Here is a 17,093-nt window from a genome sequence, read left to right as displayed (position 1 = left end):
TCCAACGCACCATGAAGGTCCCCGTGAGGCCACGACTGTCACACCTGTAACGCCAGCAGTCCAAAGACACAGATTCTCCAATGCCCAAGGGTCTGTAGCAGACCAAGGACACGAGTATGGGCAGCTTCCCCAGAGACCCAGGGCCGGAAGGGAGAAGGTACCTCCACCAAGAGGCTCAGTGTGACCCTCCATGGGGAGAGCAAAGACAGGACCGGACACCTCAGCTCTGAGGACCTCCATCAGAGACCAGAGCACAGGACCAGACACCTCACCCTGAGACCTGCTGGCTAGGTACAGGAAGGCAGAGGGAGAGGGTCAGTGTGGGCTCACTCTCTGGGCCCCAGGGAGGATGGTGAGCGTGGTCGAGGACGGTGCCCCTGGCCTCTTGCTCAAGGAGCACATTTTCTTGAGAAACCACAGCACCCACGGGCACCTGACTTCCACGTCTCCTCCCACCAGTCCCCACTCTGTCCCCGTGTCCCCGACACACACTGCCCGCCCGCCGAGGGGCGCTCACCCTCCCGCTTCATGCCCATGACCAGGCACTTCTGGTAGCGGCAGTACTGGCAGCGGTTGCGCTGGCGCTTGTCGATGAGGCAGTCCTTGTTGTCGCGGCAGGTGTAGACCAGGTCCTTCCTGATGGTCCTCTTGAAGAAGCCCTTGCAGCCCTCACAGCTGTACACCCCGTAGTGCTTTCCTGCCACCAGAAATGGACAAGTCAGGTCTCTCTCTGTGCACTGCGAGATGCCCGCGGCTCTCCCGTCACGTGCCCTGGGCACCCACACAACAGCAGCCCAGGAGCAGCTGGGTGTCCGGAACAGAGCTGAGGGGGGGGGCGCCCTTCCCCTTGCCCTCCCTCTTCCCCGAAGGCCGATGGCCTGGTTAGAAAGCACCCGGCCCGGGACTTGACTTTATTTCTAGAGACAACTCTTGGATTTGGTTAAGCCGACGTCCTGCCTCAGTTGGAGACCTGGGTGTATGTGGTCAATAAAACCATGTTTACCCACCAGGCATGACCTAGCAGGAGAAGGACCTCGGCCCAACTAGCCTTTCTCCAAAAGGGAGCTGAGGCTTAGGAGCCCCACTTAAAATCAGTGTCCTGTGCCATGAACCATGAACAGAATCCCATGCCACGAGTCTGGAAGCGCTAGTGCCTGCTGATGAGCAACTGGGCGCGTGATCTTTACAGCTCAGCGGACACTCCACCTGGAGGTGTACACAAAGATCTGACAGAGGAGATTCCGCTTATCTAGAATAATCTGCCACATTGCTTTATTTTCCAGTTCCCCTCGCGGGAATGGCTCATGTGTCTGGCGGGACAGCAGGCCACCCCCACCCGGGCATCGCGGAGTGACCACACTGCCCTGCCAAGTGCTTGACATGGTGGAACTCAACAAGCACCAGGAAGCCGCTCACCAAGGCCCAGGGCTGACTGCTGGGCGAGGGGGACACCAGGAGCTGGGGCTCTGACGCTGCAGGGAGCCGGAGTCCCTGAGAACTAGCAGACACGGGCAGCTGCATGTCAGAGGAAGCCCCCGATGACAGGCGGCTGGAGGTGGCCCATGACAGGGCCGCCTGGGCTAAGTAGATGACCAGGCAGATTTCCCCAGTCCCCAGCAGTGACCAGCCCAGGGTTTCTTCTTGGGCTCAAAGCACCTGTTGCTCTCAGCTCTGACACATTGTCTTTAAGAAACGCAGGACCCCTCCACCCACCGTGCGGCAGACCCCCTGGCTCTGCAGCATGAGCGCAAATTCCACATTGTAGCTGAAGTGACCCAAGCCGGGAGATGCCCACGGGGCGGTGGCCGGCAGTGGCCCAGCCTGTAGGACTTGGAACTGACTTCCTGGGCAAGTAACTGTCAGTCACTGGCTAAAACGCTCCAGCACCTGAGACTTTCAATAGAGTGGCCTCCTGTAGGAGCCGGGGGTGGGGAACACGAGGCCATATTCACCAGCCAGGACCTTCCCTGCCTTCTCGTTCTTCAGACCACCACAGCAGAGTTGGACGCAACCAAAAAACAATTTGGGCAAAAAGGAAAGAGGATCAAAGAAGACAAAGTCAGTCAAGCACATCTGTGCGTGCCCGTAGAGACGTTAAAAATCTGTGATGCCACAAAAGAAAATATGCTAAAGTCTGAAAGAGTGTGTCTGTCTTGGGGACTTTATGGGAATCTTTTACTTTTCCTTTGTAGTTTTCCAATTCTTCAAAGTTTTGGCAATGACTATTGCTTTTATAATTATCTATTTGGGACATTTTATGATCATAAAATTGATTTTTAAAAATCAAGGCTCTCCAGCTGATGAGTGCAGCTCTTCACCATCCACACAGCCACGGTGCCACTGCAGAGGGGCTCTTGAAATGCTCTCAGGAAGCCCCGTCCTGGGAGAGGACCCAGACTGAGGTGCCCCAGGACTCAGGCTGTGAGCCCACTGGCAGGAGTTTAGGGCTGGAGGGTGTCTCCCTTTCCTGTGGGCAAAGAGTCCAGGGTGCAGGGTGGCCTCCCCTCCTCAGGGGCCTGCTTCTGCACGTACCTGAGGATCTGTCCCCACAGATGGCACAGATGTGTTTAACCAGAGATCCGGGGCTGGCTGACGGGTAGCTCATGTTTCCCAGCCCAGGAAGCCCCGGTAAGGGCTTGATGTCCTCTGAGCTGCTGACGCTGTTGACCACATTGAGCTGGAAGAAAACACATGAGTAAGCCTGGCCAGAGTGGACCTGTGCCCAGGGCCTGCGGCAGGGAGCGCGCTGCAGGAGACACAGGTTCACATCAGGGAGCCGTTCCCAGCACAGAGGTCGGGAACTGCCTCTGGGACGTCAGCCTAAGGCAACAAGTCACGCAGGAGAGGAAGGCGACCCTGACCCAGGTTACTGCACTCAGAAGGAGAGGAAGGTGTATCCAGGAGCTAACCTGACCCTCACCCTGACCCAGGTTACTGCACTCCGTCTCTGCTGGCGAACAGAGACGGGTCGCACACGGGTCGCACTGTCCCACTGCTGGCAGGGACAGTGTCAGCTGTGCCACCAGGCCAGACACTGTGCCCGGCTGCAGGGCACAGAGGCAGACATAAATGCACACCCTGGTGGAGCTCACTGTGAAGAGGAAGGGAGGTGCAGGCTCACCCCACGAGCCCACTGAAGATGCCACCAAGTGCCCAATCATCGCAGAAGCACCGAAATCATGTCGAGGGCCCCAGGGTAGGTATTTGAACTTGTCTGTAAGTAACAGATGGCCCTCCATGAAAGCAGAAAACCTGCAGACAGTTCTGCTTCCTCTCTCCAGCGCCGATGTGGGGCCAGCAGGTGGCAGAGCGGGCAAAGCTGGCCTCCCGTCTGCCTCCCACCAGCTCCCGCCCACCCCGCAGCATCCAGTGCTCTTGGGAGGTGACTGAGAAGTCGCTGCTCAGTGTTTTATGTCCACCGGAGAAAACACCTTAACAAACGTGAGACTGATCCCAAGTTCCTCTGGGTGCCCCTGGGCCTGGGCCAGCACTGAGAAGGAGGCACAAAACCTAGGTCTCTGTCCCATCTGCAACACACAGTCCCATGGAGCAGCCAGAACAGAGGCAAGCACCAGAGGCAGAGCAGGGTTGGTGGTGCACGCGTGTCCCCAGATGCCCTGTGGCCGTCCAGGGCTGAAGGAGGGTGCCGGGTTTCTGTTCTCTCGACTAAAAGGCTCAGGGGTCACTCCAGTTGAACTGGGCTGACTGGGCTGCACACAATAACCACACAAGAGACACAAACACCTTTTGCTTTGGGGTCGCGGTGACGGCTCCTCTGACCTTAGGGGTCCACAGGAAGAGAGAGAGCGAGAGCAGGTGCTGACCCCTTTTATTGAGGAGAAGCTACTCAGATGAGGCCAGGGGTCAGGTTCAGGGGGCTGAGTCTATCTTCATGCTGTCCACTGTCAGCAGGTTGTCTGACACCTGGGTAGGCCACACCCAAGGGCACAGTAAGAGGAGGGGACACACACAAGGCACTTCCATGGAAGATTCTATCCTAACCAGGGCAAGGGGTTAGATTACAGAGGAACAGGTGAGCGTAGCTCCACCCACGGGGCTGTAGGAAGACACACCCGTGCACGAGACACCGACCCTGGAACCCAAGAAGGGTGGGGAAAGCTCTGCCACATTTCTGTGACTGAGCGCCTCAGCACCCAGCCGGGGAGTGTGAGCCAGTCATGTGCAAGGTTGGTCTCCCACAGGAGGGCATCCCCGTCCCCTCTGCTATTGAATCTCGTCTCCTCACCAAGGCCGCTGCGATTCCCAGGCTGAGCGGGCTGGGCCCTCCTCCTCTACTCCAGGGCTGTGGGATGCAGGGGTGAGTGACAAGACACAGCCAGCCAGAGAACCGCAATGGGATTCTCCAAGTCACGGGCGTTTCAGTTCACAAAGGAAATGCTTATGGAGCACAGGAGTGGACAGAGGGTCCAGGGGCATGTCATGAGGGATGGGGAGAAGACACAGCCTTTGGTGCCTCACTTTGAAACAGAGTCACCATTGCTCTTAAGACGTGTTTTGTGTAACCGCTACACGCGTGCGGTGGGAGGCCCCTCGGGTCACAGGCTGATGGCCCCGGGGTGGGCGCCTTTGCTCTGTCTTGAGGCAGCACCGTGGTCCCCGGCCCAGGTGCATGCTGGGAGCTTTCAGAGAAACCGCTGCTGCCTGCCACCTGGACAGCCTGATCCCCAGTGTCTCAGCTCCCCAGCACCTGGGCACGGCCACGGTAGGGACCACAGGTGCAGAGTGACCCCCGCCTGCACATGGCCTCGGCTCTGCCCGAGAACCTCAAGAAGGTGGAAATCAGCACTTGGATCGCCCCAGAGGGTGGGACTCAAGGTCAGCTGGCACCGCGGCTCTGCCCCCAATCCTCAGACGGGCAGAGAGGTCGAGGGATAGGAGGCCACCGTGGATCAGAGGACCTTGCCATCCCCCGTACCCCGTCTGCAGCAGGACGGCCCCGTGTGGCCAGCCCACGCTGTCACAGAACAGTGGTCCTGTTGTGGACCACTACAGAGCCTTGCTTGGGGCTCTTCAGTTCTTTCAATCCTCACAACCCGGAGGTCTTCCTATTTCATGTCCGAGGACACTGGGCCCTAAAGTGGTTTGTCGATTTGCTCATTCAGAAATGGCATGAAGACACAGAGAGGACGGATGCCGGCACTGTCTCCCAAACCGGCCACCGAGGTCAAAGTCCGTGGGCAGCTGAGGAGGAAGGAGAAGGAGCACATCCTACTGGTCAGGGAGACTTCCAGGAGCAGGAATTTTTGAACTGAGCCCTGGAAAGTGGGCAGGATTGGACGGACCAGTGTGGACAAAGGCTTCCCAAGCAAGGCCCGGAGGGAAGCCCAGGGTCTGTGGAGCGCACGTGCCCAGGGGAGGCTGAGAGGCGAGGCTGAGGTGGGCTGTGACAGAGCCTGGAGGCTCTCGATGGCCAGCAAGGAAGCGATGGTTTGGGACGCAACGGGGAGCCCCTCGAGGACTGAGCAGAGGAGCCATGCCCTTGAGACTCCTCCTCCGAGAAGGACAGGACACGTGGCACGCAGAAGGGCAGGTCCACCTCCGAGGAAGACAGGACAAGTGACGTGAGGACTGAGGAGAAGCCCAAGGCTGTTCCACCTGCCCAGGTCCCAGTTAGGTCCCAGCCAGGCCCAACTGCCGGGAGCCACAACCCTACGCTCCGGATCCAGGTCATCGACCTGGGTGTCAAGAGGACCTCGGTCCCCGCCTGCTCCAGCAGCTTCCCACCCCACCTCCTGGGCCAGGACCCCCTGGAAGAGCTTTGGCACAGTCCCCAGTCTGAGCCAGCCCCTCTCCGACACCTCTTCATGAGTCCAGATGGTGAGAGGACAGAGTGGTGGGACAGGTGGCTGGTGTTCTCTCCCCTCTCTCTGGCTGACTTGGGGACTGGGTGGACCCAGAGCGCAGTGGCTCTACGTCCCGTCAGAGCGCGGGTCTGTCGGCCTGGAGTCTTCTGCCCGCCCCTCTTGTTCCACTGGAGCCCGCTCCGCTGTGCAGGGCACCTCAGAGCAGGGGTTCACCAGACAGGGGGTGCGTCTGCCTCTCCAAGCAGGTTGGCCGCTCCCCAGCCCTCGGCAGAAACACCCTGGGCAGCCGGCTGGTCTTCGTCTGCAGACTCAGCGGGGACCGCTGCTTCCTCGATGCTCCGGCAGCCTCCACGGGTGCCGGTCCCACCTTGCTGAGCCGTTTGCAGCTCCATGTCCTCCAAAGGCCTGGCTGCAGCAGGCGCTGCTGTTCCTGCGTGCAGAACCCACACATGGGCTGTCCTGCGGTCCAGGCGGGGTCCTCTTCACAAGGACTGACAGGCCTGGACCTTCCACCCGACTCCTGGTCTGGACTTGCCCCTGACTCACTGTGTGGTCTTGACCAAGTCCTTCACCTCACAGAGACTCCACTTCCCCATCCCTAGGGTGGGTCCAGGCTGTTCAAATCTACAGCGTGTGTGTGTGTGTGTGTGTGTGTGTGTGTGTGTGTGTGTAGAGGAAGTGGGGAGGCTGAGGTTTCACATCTCCTGTGCCTTGCTTGACCGAATCTGATTTCATTTGACATGTAAAGTCATCTAATATGCTCTCACTTGAAGAAAAGACTGTGGCTTAAGTTTTTTTAAGTCGTCAGATTAGATGAAATTTAAGGTCTATTCCAGTTCTAATATTGGCAATTTTTAAATCTAAGTATTTACTATAAAAATATAAACAGATTTGAGAGGATAATAACTCAGTTATCAATGAATTCCTAAGCAGTAATTAGTAAGGACAGAACCAGGTCAGGCAGCAGGGTCAGAAGGGAGGATTCTGAAGATGTGTAGGATCTTTCCAGGCGTGCGCTCGCTCTCTCTCTCTCTCTCTCTCTCTCTCTCTCACACACACACACACACACACACACAAACTGCAGCCCAAACCATTCTCTCTAAAAGGGCATAAGTGTGTTCCCAGTTACCCACTTGGTGTCTTTGGAGATCGCTCAGTCCACTAGCATGCTCCCAGGCAGGCACTGACCCTCACATAGCCTGGGCCTCTCCAGTGCCCAGTCCTGGGCCTGGTTCCATGAAGGCATGTGAAATGCACCTCTCTAGAACCTTCTGGCAGCTTGCTACACCTGGACAGCCAGGTATGGGAAGGACAACACTGTCACCACATGCCTGCCACAGGGCACTGTGCACAGCACTTTCTCAAATCCACGTCCCCTTTGACACAGAAGTCCCTGCCGGGTGACCAGGGCAAGTATGTGCAACGCCAGCAGAGAACAGGAAAGCCCGCAGGAGCCAGCTGAATGGTTGGCAAAAGGTCACTGGGTCCCTGCCCCTGCGCCCGAGCTTCCCCTAATTCCTCAAGATGGAAAGGGGAGCAGACGGCCGCTCACACAGCAGAGCGCCGGCTGGGGAGGCCTGCCTGCTGCCCCGGCCCAGGCTCTCCTCTCCACGCCCAAACGCGCTTACCGGTCACAGGTGGAGCATGCTTCCTTCACGAGTCCCACCCCGGCGAGTCCTAGGCTAGGATGACCCGGTGCACAGGAGCTCTGCCCCAAGTGGTCCAAGTCCACGACCCGCGGTAACACAGAGGCCTTCTGGCCGGGCAGTCGGGTGAGTTGGGCAAAGTTCCGCTGCCGGGTGGTTCCGGAGGCCCAGCCCTGAAGGCTGGTGAGTGTCCGGTCACAGCTCTGCCAGCACTTGGCAGCTTAATTTAGCTCCCAAGGCCAAACTTGGCCTGGCCTCTGCACACGGCCCAGTTGGCCAGGACCACGCTCCCAGTTGACCTCTCATCCCTACACTGTGCGGACTTGGGGCCAGGACAGCCCTGCCGCTCCGGCTGTAGAGACGAGTGCCCTGGTCGGGGCTGGTCAGTGGAGTGTGGTCGCTCCAGGCAGCCTTGGAGGGAAGTGGCTGCCCTCTGCTGCCCCAGGGGCCTGCCGCTGCCGCCTTCCCCTCTGCTGACCGCACTCATTCCTCGTCTTGTCTGTTGTGACTGTCACAGCACCACTGCCGTGAGACCAGACTCTGGCCACCGTGCTCAGCGTGTGTCCCCAGATCCAGGTGGCGACGAGCAGCACCTACACACAGTAGGCCCGCACAGTGGTGCACCCGCCCCAGAACGCAGCAGGTCTGTCTGTTCCTCCCTCCTGGAATCGGCACAGGGAGGAAGGTGAGCGCGCCCCACGCATTCCAAAGGGCTGGCACCTGTGCTCTGCCGAGCCACGGGCTGGGGTGGCATAAACACATGCTCGGCCACGTCCATCCCCACGCCCCAGCAGTCTTGCACCCCCGCTGCCACAGAGGCCGACAGGTCAGGCAGGTCACAGCCCTCCCTGCTCCTTCATCTACAATAGTGCCTTCGACGTGGCACCCCTGCACGAGATTCCTCGGGGCCAGGATAAGGAATTGTCCCGTGTGGCTCTGGAGGCTGCCACGCCTCAAGATCTGCAGAGAGGGTCGGCAAGCTTGGGTCCTGGGAATGCCAGGTGGTCTGAGAGCGGCAGGCTCAACCCGGGAGGAGCCCGTGTTTCTGTTCAAGCCTAGAGGCAGGACAAGACCAGCCCCAGGCTGCGGACGTCAGGCAGGAGGGCTCTTTCTTGCTCAGGCAGGAACGGCCTTTTGTTCTGTTCAGACCTGGTGGGTTGCGGGCTCCCCGCCCCCCACACCACAAGGGCAGTCTGCTCTGCCTGGTCTACCTGTCATCCAGAGACACCGGAACAAGGCTTGACCAGATATCTGGTGGCACTGTGGCCTGGGGAGGTTGGCCGCCGTGACCGGCCGCCCGAGCTGTGCTGGGAGTGGGCAGCAGTGACACTGGCTGTTACCCAGGAAGAGACCACCTAGTAGGTGTGGCGCGCAGGGGCTGGCCTTCCTAGCTTGTCACTCCTCCTAAGGCTTCCCGTCCTGTGCCGTGACTAGCAGGGACAGCCTCCTCCTGCCGTCAGTGCTGGCATCCGCCACATGCCGTGTGCAGAGGCTTCGCTGTGCGCCCTGGGTTGGGCTTGGCCTTTGCACTCTGTGAGTCACCCGGGGAAGCATGCCCAGGAGCACTGCCCTTGTGGGTGACCCGAGCCTGCACAGAGCCCAGGACGCCTGCCGTCTGAAGCAGAGCCCTCCTGGTGCACAGCAGGCTTGAGAAGACTGGGAGACTCCTGATTCGGGAGCCGTTTTAGGCAGCACTGTTGCAGCCACAGCAAGTGGGCAGGGCCGCTGCTCAGGAGGGGAGGGCATCTGGCCCTTGGCAGGCCCCGCCCCAGCCTCGCTCCCCGCTGTTGTGCACACAGCTGGAGATGGCACGGATGTAACATGACCTGTGTTGCTCTGGGGGGGTCCATGTGCAGCTCCTGCCTCTCCCCTCTCCACTGAACGCCTGGGGGGGGTGGGGGAGCAGAGACCAGGTCCTGCTGGTTTCTGAATTCTAACCAGAGTGTGGGCACTTCACCGCCTCCACATCGATCGCCAGGTTGAGAACACAGGGGCCACGTTCCCGACAACAAAACAGGCCTGGGAGGCAGGACGTCACAGCCAGGGGTGAGCCACCCGAGCTACCTGGGTGGTGTCCCTCTCCTGGGCCCCGAGGAGCCGTCCACTCCCGGGACTGCTCAGCTGGAAGGCAGGGCCCGACGCTACAGGGGGCTGCCTGCAGGGAAGACCACCACCACCACGCCTGCCTGTGCCCAGCGGCGGCTCTGCTCCGGGCCCCCGGGTGAGCCTTGGGGGGCTGCGCGCTCCTGCAGGTAAAGTACCTACCTGAGAGCTGGGTGGGGCCACCAGCCTGACTCCTGGAGGGGCCGCCAGCGCCCCCGAGGGTGGGCCCATGGCAGTCGTGATGACGCGGTACGGGGAGCCCAGAGCAGTGAGGGGGGTCCCCGTCGCGCTCAGCGTCCGTGGGGCACTCACAGGGGTGTCCGTGAAGCTGGGGTGGCTGTCCATGGGCTTCCCTGTGGACAGGGCTGCTGACGGGCTCATGGAGGTGGCGCCGGCGTGGCCAGGGGAGCCTGTAAGGAGAGAGCACAGGGGACAGGGTGGGGTCAGACACGGTCGGGGGCCGGCCAGCCTGCCTCGCCTGGCTCCATGTATCCTTCCCCTCTGGCCACTCCTGCACATTTGTGGACCCGGGGGTCACACCTGCACTGAGCCAGCAATGGAGACAAGCCCAGGATCGCAGGGAGCCGGCCTGCCCTGGGATGGGGCCCTCATGATGTCCCAGCGTTTGGGACCCTGCCTGGAGTCCACTCTGGATGATGGACAGACAGCAATGCCACAGGGGGTGGCCCACAAGCCCAGGCCTGGGTGACGGGGTGGTCCAAGAATAAGGGGGTCAATGCCAAAGCCCCAAGTGGGGGTGGGGGTGGGGGTGGGGAGGGCAGATGCACAGGCTGCTCCAGCCTTCCCCACAGAGCTCCGGGAACTGGGCAGTGTGAGGCAATGCACTTGTATGTGGACGCGGCCCTGCCCACAGGAGTCCAGGCCACAGGACCCAGGGAGCCACAGAGTCTGCACCGTGCACCGTGCACCTCCCGGCCCTTGTCTTTTGGAGCTTTTTGCCCACAGATTTTGTCCTGCCCAGCTCTACAGCAAGGGTCACTGGCCCTCGGGAGGAGAACTTGGAGAGGCTGGTCCTGGCTTCATGGCCACGGAGGCCCAGTGCCTGTGGGTCTGGGGGTGTGCAGGACAGCAGCATTGGCCAGTGGTGTCCAGCACGCTTCCCCCATCCAGCTGAGCTCCTGCCCTCCTGCAGACAGTGGCCAACTCGAGAGGAAGGAGAAGAAGAGGGTCTGGAGAGTCCCGCGTGTCCATTCTCTCCAGGAGGGAGCTGCTTGGGCTCCGCGTTGGCAGAGGCTAGGACACACAGGGGCAGCCCTCCCTGCTCTGGCCCCTGGGGATCAGGCACGCAGAGCTGCACCCACATGCAGAGGGAGGACTGCCCTCAGCTCAGCCGCAGCTGTCCCCAGGGGAGAAGCAAGAGGATGGGTGGAGGGTAAGTGCCTGGCGGCGGCTCCTGCAGAAGCTGCCCACATCCGAGTGCTCACTGCCCATCAAACTGCATGCCACGCAGAGGCCGCACTGACCATGAGGCTTGTGTTCACTGAACAAGCCCTGGAGTGTGCCCACTGGCTGTAGGCACTGTCCTAAGCTAAGTGCCAGGTGAGGAGGGGGACACACAGAGGGACTTGCTGCCTTCAGAGTCGGGGAGAGCAGGGAGCATCCCAAATGAACGGCTCTCTGTGGCACAAAGGTCACACTCACATCCCGGAAATGCAGCCTGTGCAGCCCCAGTCCATCTGGGCAGCTGGGCAGCCACTAAGAAAACTTCAGCTCCTTCTCACCCCCAGCCGCCCCCAGGTTCAGGACACCTGGCCTGAGCGCCATCATCTAGAAAGCTCTTGCTCATCCTTCAAGGTCAACTTCAGTGTCACCTCCTCCAAGAAGCCTTCCTGGCGTCTCTTGCTCAGGTCTGACGCCCCTTCTGTTTTCTAACTGCGGTCCACGCTTACTGGTGTCTCAGCCCTGATTCTATTTCCGTGTTTGTTAATCTTCCTGTCTTTCCCCACCCTTAGAACAGTGCCCGCCCTGCCCTGCCGGGGTTCTGAAGGCAGAGCCCACGCGCTCTCCTGTCTGCTGTCAAGGACAACAGGATGAGTGGACAGCCATCTGCATCACAGAGCTGCAGATGACTCAGTCATTGAGGGATCTGAAGCCCAAAGTTCACCTGAAGGAGAGAGAAGAGGGCGCTTCCAAAACCTCAAGCCAGGAGCCTTGCAGACGCCCGGTTTGCACAGAGCCTTCTGGGCTCTTCTGAGGCCTGGGAGGCTGACGTGGAAGAGGCTCACCAGACCTGAGTGGGCTTCGGGGACAGGGACAGGTGACTGGGAGCCAGCCCTGACTGGACACTCCCCCAGGGCAGGTCATCAGAAGAGGCACTTTCCAGGCCCCACCCAGGGCCCCTTCTTGTCCTCGGCTCTAACTGGCTACCAGGAGCTGGGCCTTCACTTCCGGCCCCCAGGGTCAAGCGCAGGGCCTGGCCCCAAGCCTAGCGCAGAAAGGTGGGCAGCAGCACCTGCACAACCCTGACGGGGGGGTGAGCCAGGCCTTAAAAACCCCAAGAGTTTCTGTGTTGTTTGAGGGGAGGGTCCTTATGTTGGTAGCAAGTGACTGGCCTTCCGAAAGGTAGCTATTTAATGGGTAAGTGACCAAACTGACACTTCCCCCAAAGAGCATAAATGGCCAATAAACAGATGAAAAAGTGTCAACGTCATTAGCAATTAGGGAAATGCAAATCAAAACTACCCGAGATTCATCTCAAACCAGGCCCAGGGGCAGTCACGAAGAACCAGATAACCATGCTGGAGAGGATGCGGAGAAAAGGGGCAGTGTTACACTGTGGCTGGGCTGTAAGTACAACCGCTGTGGAAGTCAGCGTGGAGGGACTCAAAGGCTAGGCCTGGATCCATCCTATGACCCAGCAGCACCATCCTCAGCATCTACCCTGAAGAATCAATCACCACCTACAGTGAAACGTACATACCGTGTTTACAGCAGCAGGATTCGCAACAGCCAAGTTACGGAATCAGCCTAGGTGTCTACCACAGATGGACAGATGAAGGAAATGTGGTCTACACGCACCATGGAGTTTACCGGCCATAAGGGAGAATGAGATCATGTCATTGCAGGAAAGTGAGTGGAACTAGAGACCATCATGTTAAGGGAATAAGCCAGACTCAGAAGTCCAAGTTCTATGTGTCCCCACATGTGGAAGGCAGAGAGGAGAAAGGGAAAGGAGGAAAGTCCACAGGGGGTCAGGAGGGGGAAGGGAGTGGGGAGGGATGTGAGGGGAGAGGGAAGTGCGGGGAGTGACCCTGGCCAATCATGTTGTCCTGTTGTGAGCGAGTGCAAACGTGTGACGACAAATCCCACCATCACCTACGATGGACCAATAAGATACGGAATTAAGAAGAGAGCTATTTAAGCTTTTAAAAAAATAATAAATTGATTTCAGAAAAAGTCCAAGTATATTTTATACTCTGTATAAAGTATCATGGAAATTAGGCTGCAGATTCATGATGTCTGAGAAACCCGGGCCTGCACAGAAATACACAGACGGGGACCACGAAGAACTCACAAGACACCTCAAAACAGAATCAGGTGGTATCATCAAAGTGATCTGAAATTTATAGTAGATGGTTGTTATTGTTATTATTAATAAAAATTAAGGCGATCTGACTTGTCAGTGCAGTGGTGAGAATAGCAAATTGGGAGAAGATGAAATAGCAAGTTTAAGTTTGGTTTTTAAGGATCTTACAAATGGGGCTGGGGCTGGTGGTGGCTCAGTGGTAGAGCATTTGCCTAGCATGTGGGGGGTACTGGGTTCAATTCTCAGCACCGCATATAAATAAATAAAATAAAAGCCCATTGACACCTAAAAAATATTTTTTAAAAATGTGGCTAATTTCTGCCAAGTCAATGACTGAGAAGAGGTGGGCTATTTTATGACATATTTTTTAAAAATAAAATGGATACGTACATCTCACGTAAACGGCCTTTGGTACTTTGCTTCTCCAAGAAGTTAGAAATAAATAGCTTTGCGTTTAGAAAAGATGGAGAACAATGGCTTTTCTAACTGGAGTGTTCTGGGAAGTTAATCCTTCTCGCAGACGCAGCTCACAGTCTCCAGCCCCGAAGGTACCACGGGTCCTCCACACACTTGTCTATGGTGCCTGGTCTGTTCTCTTTCTTCACCGGGCCTTTTGCTTAAGCTATAAATGAGCACAAAACTATCAACCGGTTCCCGCGGCAGCATCCGAGCTGCAGTGGCGGCTCCTTTTTAAGAATAAGTGGCATTTCCAGCACATTGATCCAGAGTAGTTTCTCTCTGTCCCTCAGCCCAGGCCAGGCCAAGTCCGAATCTGAAGTCCAGCTTCTCTCTGGTGCCCGTCCACTCTCGGTCTCTGCCACGGCTCGATCGTGTGTCCCTCCAAACTCATTCTGGGACTTAACCCTCAGGAGGGCAGAGTGAGAGGTGCCTGTGGGCGGTGAGCCGGCCTCCAGGCTCCACCCACCAGGGCCCTCTGAGGGAGCCAGGGAGCTGCCTGGCCCTTCCACCCCTTCCTCTTACAACCACACGGGGCTGTTCCCGGCTGGCTTCACTCCTTCCCTCATGTGAGGGTTCAGGACTGGGTGAGAGGCTCCCTCTTGGAAGCAAAGACAGAGTCCTCTCTGGCCCCAATCTGCTGTGGCCCCTCCAGCCTCCAGAACTCTGGGCAACACATTTCTGTTACGCCTAAGTGTCCAGGTCTGAGGTGTTTTGTCACAGCCATAGGATCGACCGAGACAGCCCCAGCCCAGTCCCCTGTGTGTGAGGACCCTGCCCTCGGCCAGGTGCCCAGAGGCCTGGAGAATGTGTCTGTAGATTGCATTCTCTTTCCCCAGCAATGGCTTCATAAAATGACCTACTGATGGGGTTTCTCAGGGGGCTCCTCTCTCCTGGCAGCAGGTCGAGAGACGTGTTCTGCAGTCCCGAGCCTCATCTCCCCAGGAGGAAGCTGGCACTTGGCGACCTGCACACTCCCCTCCGGCTCTCACACTTCCTGACGCTGGGTGAACAAAGGAGGTGCCAGAGGTGGAGGTCAGGACCGTCTGAGTCTAACCGTCTTGCGAGGACCTGCCGTCATCCGCCGGACCGCACTGAGGCTTCAAGCTACGTGGCAGCTTCAGTTTGAGATGCTGCCTGTCCCCAGGAGCCAAGCCTGGGTAGGGACCTGCAGGGCACCTGACGCTACAAGAATCTCGAGCCCCTGTGTGCCCTGTGGCCCCGAGGCTCCGGGGGTGAGCTGTGGAGAAGCAGGTGATGCTGAGGCCAGAAGCCCCAGGTGGACCCCAGGTGGGCCCCAGGTGGACCCCAGGTTCACCACTCTCCAGATGGGACCTCTGTGAGCTGAGGCGCCTCGGTGCCACATCAAGTCATTCATGTGGCTCAGAAGCTCACAAGGCCCCCGAGCCAGCAGCCCAGCAATGGGGACCCTGTCACTACCCCTGTAAGTGTGGTGAGGTCAGGACAAGTGTGGTGTGGGGCCGTGGCAGATGAGGGTGTGTGTGAAGAGTGGCCTCACGCAGGTGAGGAGTGGGTCTCAGCTAAGGTGTCATCGCCAAGCCCTGCTCCAGACACACCAGTTGTTCACAATGTGGAATTTTCTGAATGGTTCAGAAATACCACTGCTCTGAGCCCAGAGAGCCCCCCATTATGCCAGCCAGCCCAACCACTCCGAGGGAGCCCCGGGTCTCCCCATAATTCACCCTGACACACGATGCCCGTTCTGAATTCCCTCCCTTTGCTGATGGCAATCATCACAGCACCTAGTACTGTGTCTGGAACACGGTGAATACCAAAAAGGAATAGTTGGTGACTAAGTTAATGAACAGTATGGTGTTTGCTGATTACTGTGTGTAACTAGATGTAGAGCTGATCAACATCTCCTCCACATAACAAATCAACATTGCTGATGTTTACCAGAACAAAAGCCCTGGGAAATCTCTAAACAAGTGAAGAGTGTGTGTGTGTGTTCACTCAAGCAGGCGAGCAAGAGAACAGGAGAGGAGAGAGAGACTTGCTGAGAAAGAGAAGCCGGCAGGAGAAGTACCGATTCCCACCAAGGTGAGGGAGTTGCTTAGCAACCTCCTCCCAGCCAATGGGAGGGAGATGTCAAGCCTGAGTCCCTCTGACTGGCCGACAAGGGAGCGAATGGCGCAGCCGTCCACCCTGGGCTGCTGTGCCAGGGTGCAGGGTGTGCTCTCTGGTTGGCAGCCTCTTCAGGAGGGAATGGGAACTCTGAGCCCATGGATGGGGAAGGGTCAGGTCCTCCTCAGAGCAGGACTTTCCACTTAAGTCGGCGTGCATCGAGGGGCCGCAGCCCACCCATCTCTCTGCGATGAGACAGACCACGCCGAAGCCTGCCTCCCTGCCTCCAGGGGAGAGACGTGGCACATGCTTGACAATCACAGAATACCCAGACACCTGGCTGGTTCTTGGTCTAAGGAAACTCACGTGTCCTTTCTCTCCTTGGCTTTTAACACACAGACTGCTGAGCAAGCCTCGTCAGCAGGTCCACCCACCCCATGAAGGACTTTAATTGACACTTTTATGTCATCTCCTCCGCTGAGTAGCAGCAACAACAGCCTAGCTAGTGTTACTGAGCAACTGGCAGCGGCCCCGAGGCCCCGACCACACACATTAACCCGCTTCTCGCCACATGGCTGGACTTGGCTGCTCCTGTTGCCCTCACTGTACACAGGCAAAATCCAAAAGGAATGTGGCTAGTAACCGGGGCACGTGTCTTTTGAGTCCAGGAAACGCAGCACGTATGGCGCTCTGACTCTGACCTCCCGCAGTGACCCCACAGCCCTTCCTGCCCTCGCCAGCCCGACTCTTGGCCTGAGGATCCAGCCCTGAGCCTTTCTGGCCGGAACGGCCCATCCTGGCACTAGCCCATCACAATGCAGAGCCTGCCCTGGCTCCCTTCAGCAGGGCCCCAGCCCAGGCCAACCCCCCACCCCTCTATAAAAGAGCCAGACCCTGGGGTTGTCGACTGGCATTTCTTGTACCTGAATTGCTATCAGCGTTTTCAAAGCACTTTTCCTTGAGGGTTTGGCTGCACGGCCATCCTGAGACTGGACGGGGAGGTGCTGAGACCTGTTCTGGAGATGCGAAGCTCTGCATCTGAACAGAGGTGGAAAACAGACTGGAGCCATCGGTGTCCAATGAGGGGCGGCCAGAGTGGAAGCCAGTTTAGGAGGGGCCTTCTTTGAGGCCAGGGCCCGTCCTGGCTTTCTCAATGTGGAAAATAAAGGAACGAGGTGGAGAGTGAGGAGGCCCGGCCCCTCCCCGGAGTCTTTGCGGGCATCAGCTCTGGGCTGATGCCCTGTGCCCAGGCCCTCAGGACCAGCTGAGCCAGCTGCCACTGGGCCCTTATGGCACACAGGACGGTTCTGCCTGGGCCCTTGTGGTGGACAGGACGGTTCTGCCTGGACCCACGCAGCCCCAGGACAGCTGAAGGGGTGCATCGCCGGTGCTGGGGGGGGAGGGGGCATTTGTTCTTCTCCCCCTCCCCAC

General features: G+C 58.4%; 1 protein-coding gene and 1 long non-coding RNA gene across 6 annotated transcripts in view; one reads left to right on the top strand and one right to left on the bottom strand.

Moving 5' to 3' along the window:
- Rxrg (retinoid X receptor gamma) overlaps positions 1–17,093 on the bottom strand; it is a 36,298-nt gene that overhangs the window by 11,445 nt on the left and 7,760 nt on the right. Inside the window, exons 2-4 of one of the 4 annotated variants that reach the window (XM_048810099.1) lie at positions 9,737–9,984; positions 2,533–2,677; positions 518–697 (exon numbers count right to left, since the gene is read on the bottom strand). In XM_048810099.1, coding sequence (XP_048666056.1) covers positions 518–697; positions 2,533–2,677; positions 9,737–9,984 — 573 coding nt within the window. Of the gene's footprint in view, positions 1–517; positions 698–2,532; positions 2,678–7,453; positions 7,848–8,682; positions 8,868–9,736; positions 10,109–17,093 lie in introns of those variants that run through there. The other 3 variants (XM_015491903.2, XM_048810100.1, XM_015491900.2) reach the window with 3 other exon arrangements.
- On the top strand, positions 7,940–13,523 carry LOC107147441. Of its 2 annotated transcripts, XR_007350089.1 has the most exons (3): positions 7,940–8,156; positions 10,728–11,442; positions 11,548–13,523. It is a non-coding gene; the product is annotated as an uncharacterized LOC107147441 (long non-coding RNA). The 2 variants fall into 2 exon arrangements; XR_001504156.2 differs by lacking the exon at positions 7,940–8,156 and having other exon boundaries at positions 10,355–11,442.

Source organism: Marmota marmota, unplaced genomic scaffold (assembly GCF_001458135.2).
Source record: "Marmota marmota marmota unplaced genomic scaffold, marMar, whole genome shotgun sequence".
In the NCBI taxonomy this organism is placed as follows: Eukaryota; Metazoa; Chordata; class Mammalia; order Rodentia; family Sciuridae; genus Marmota; species Marmota marmota.
The sequence above is the reverse complement of the archived record's forward strand: the minus strand, read 5'-3'. Positions and strand labels throughout refer to the sequence as shown.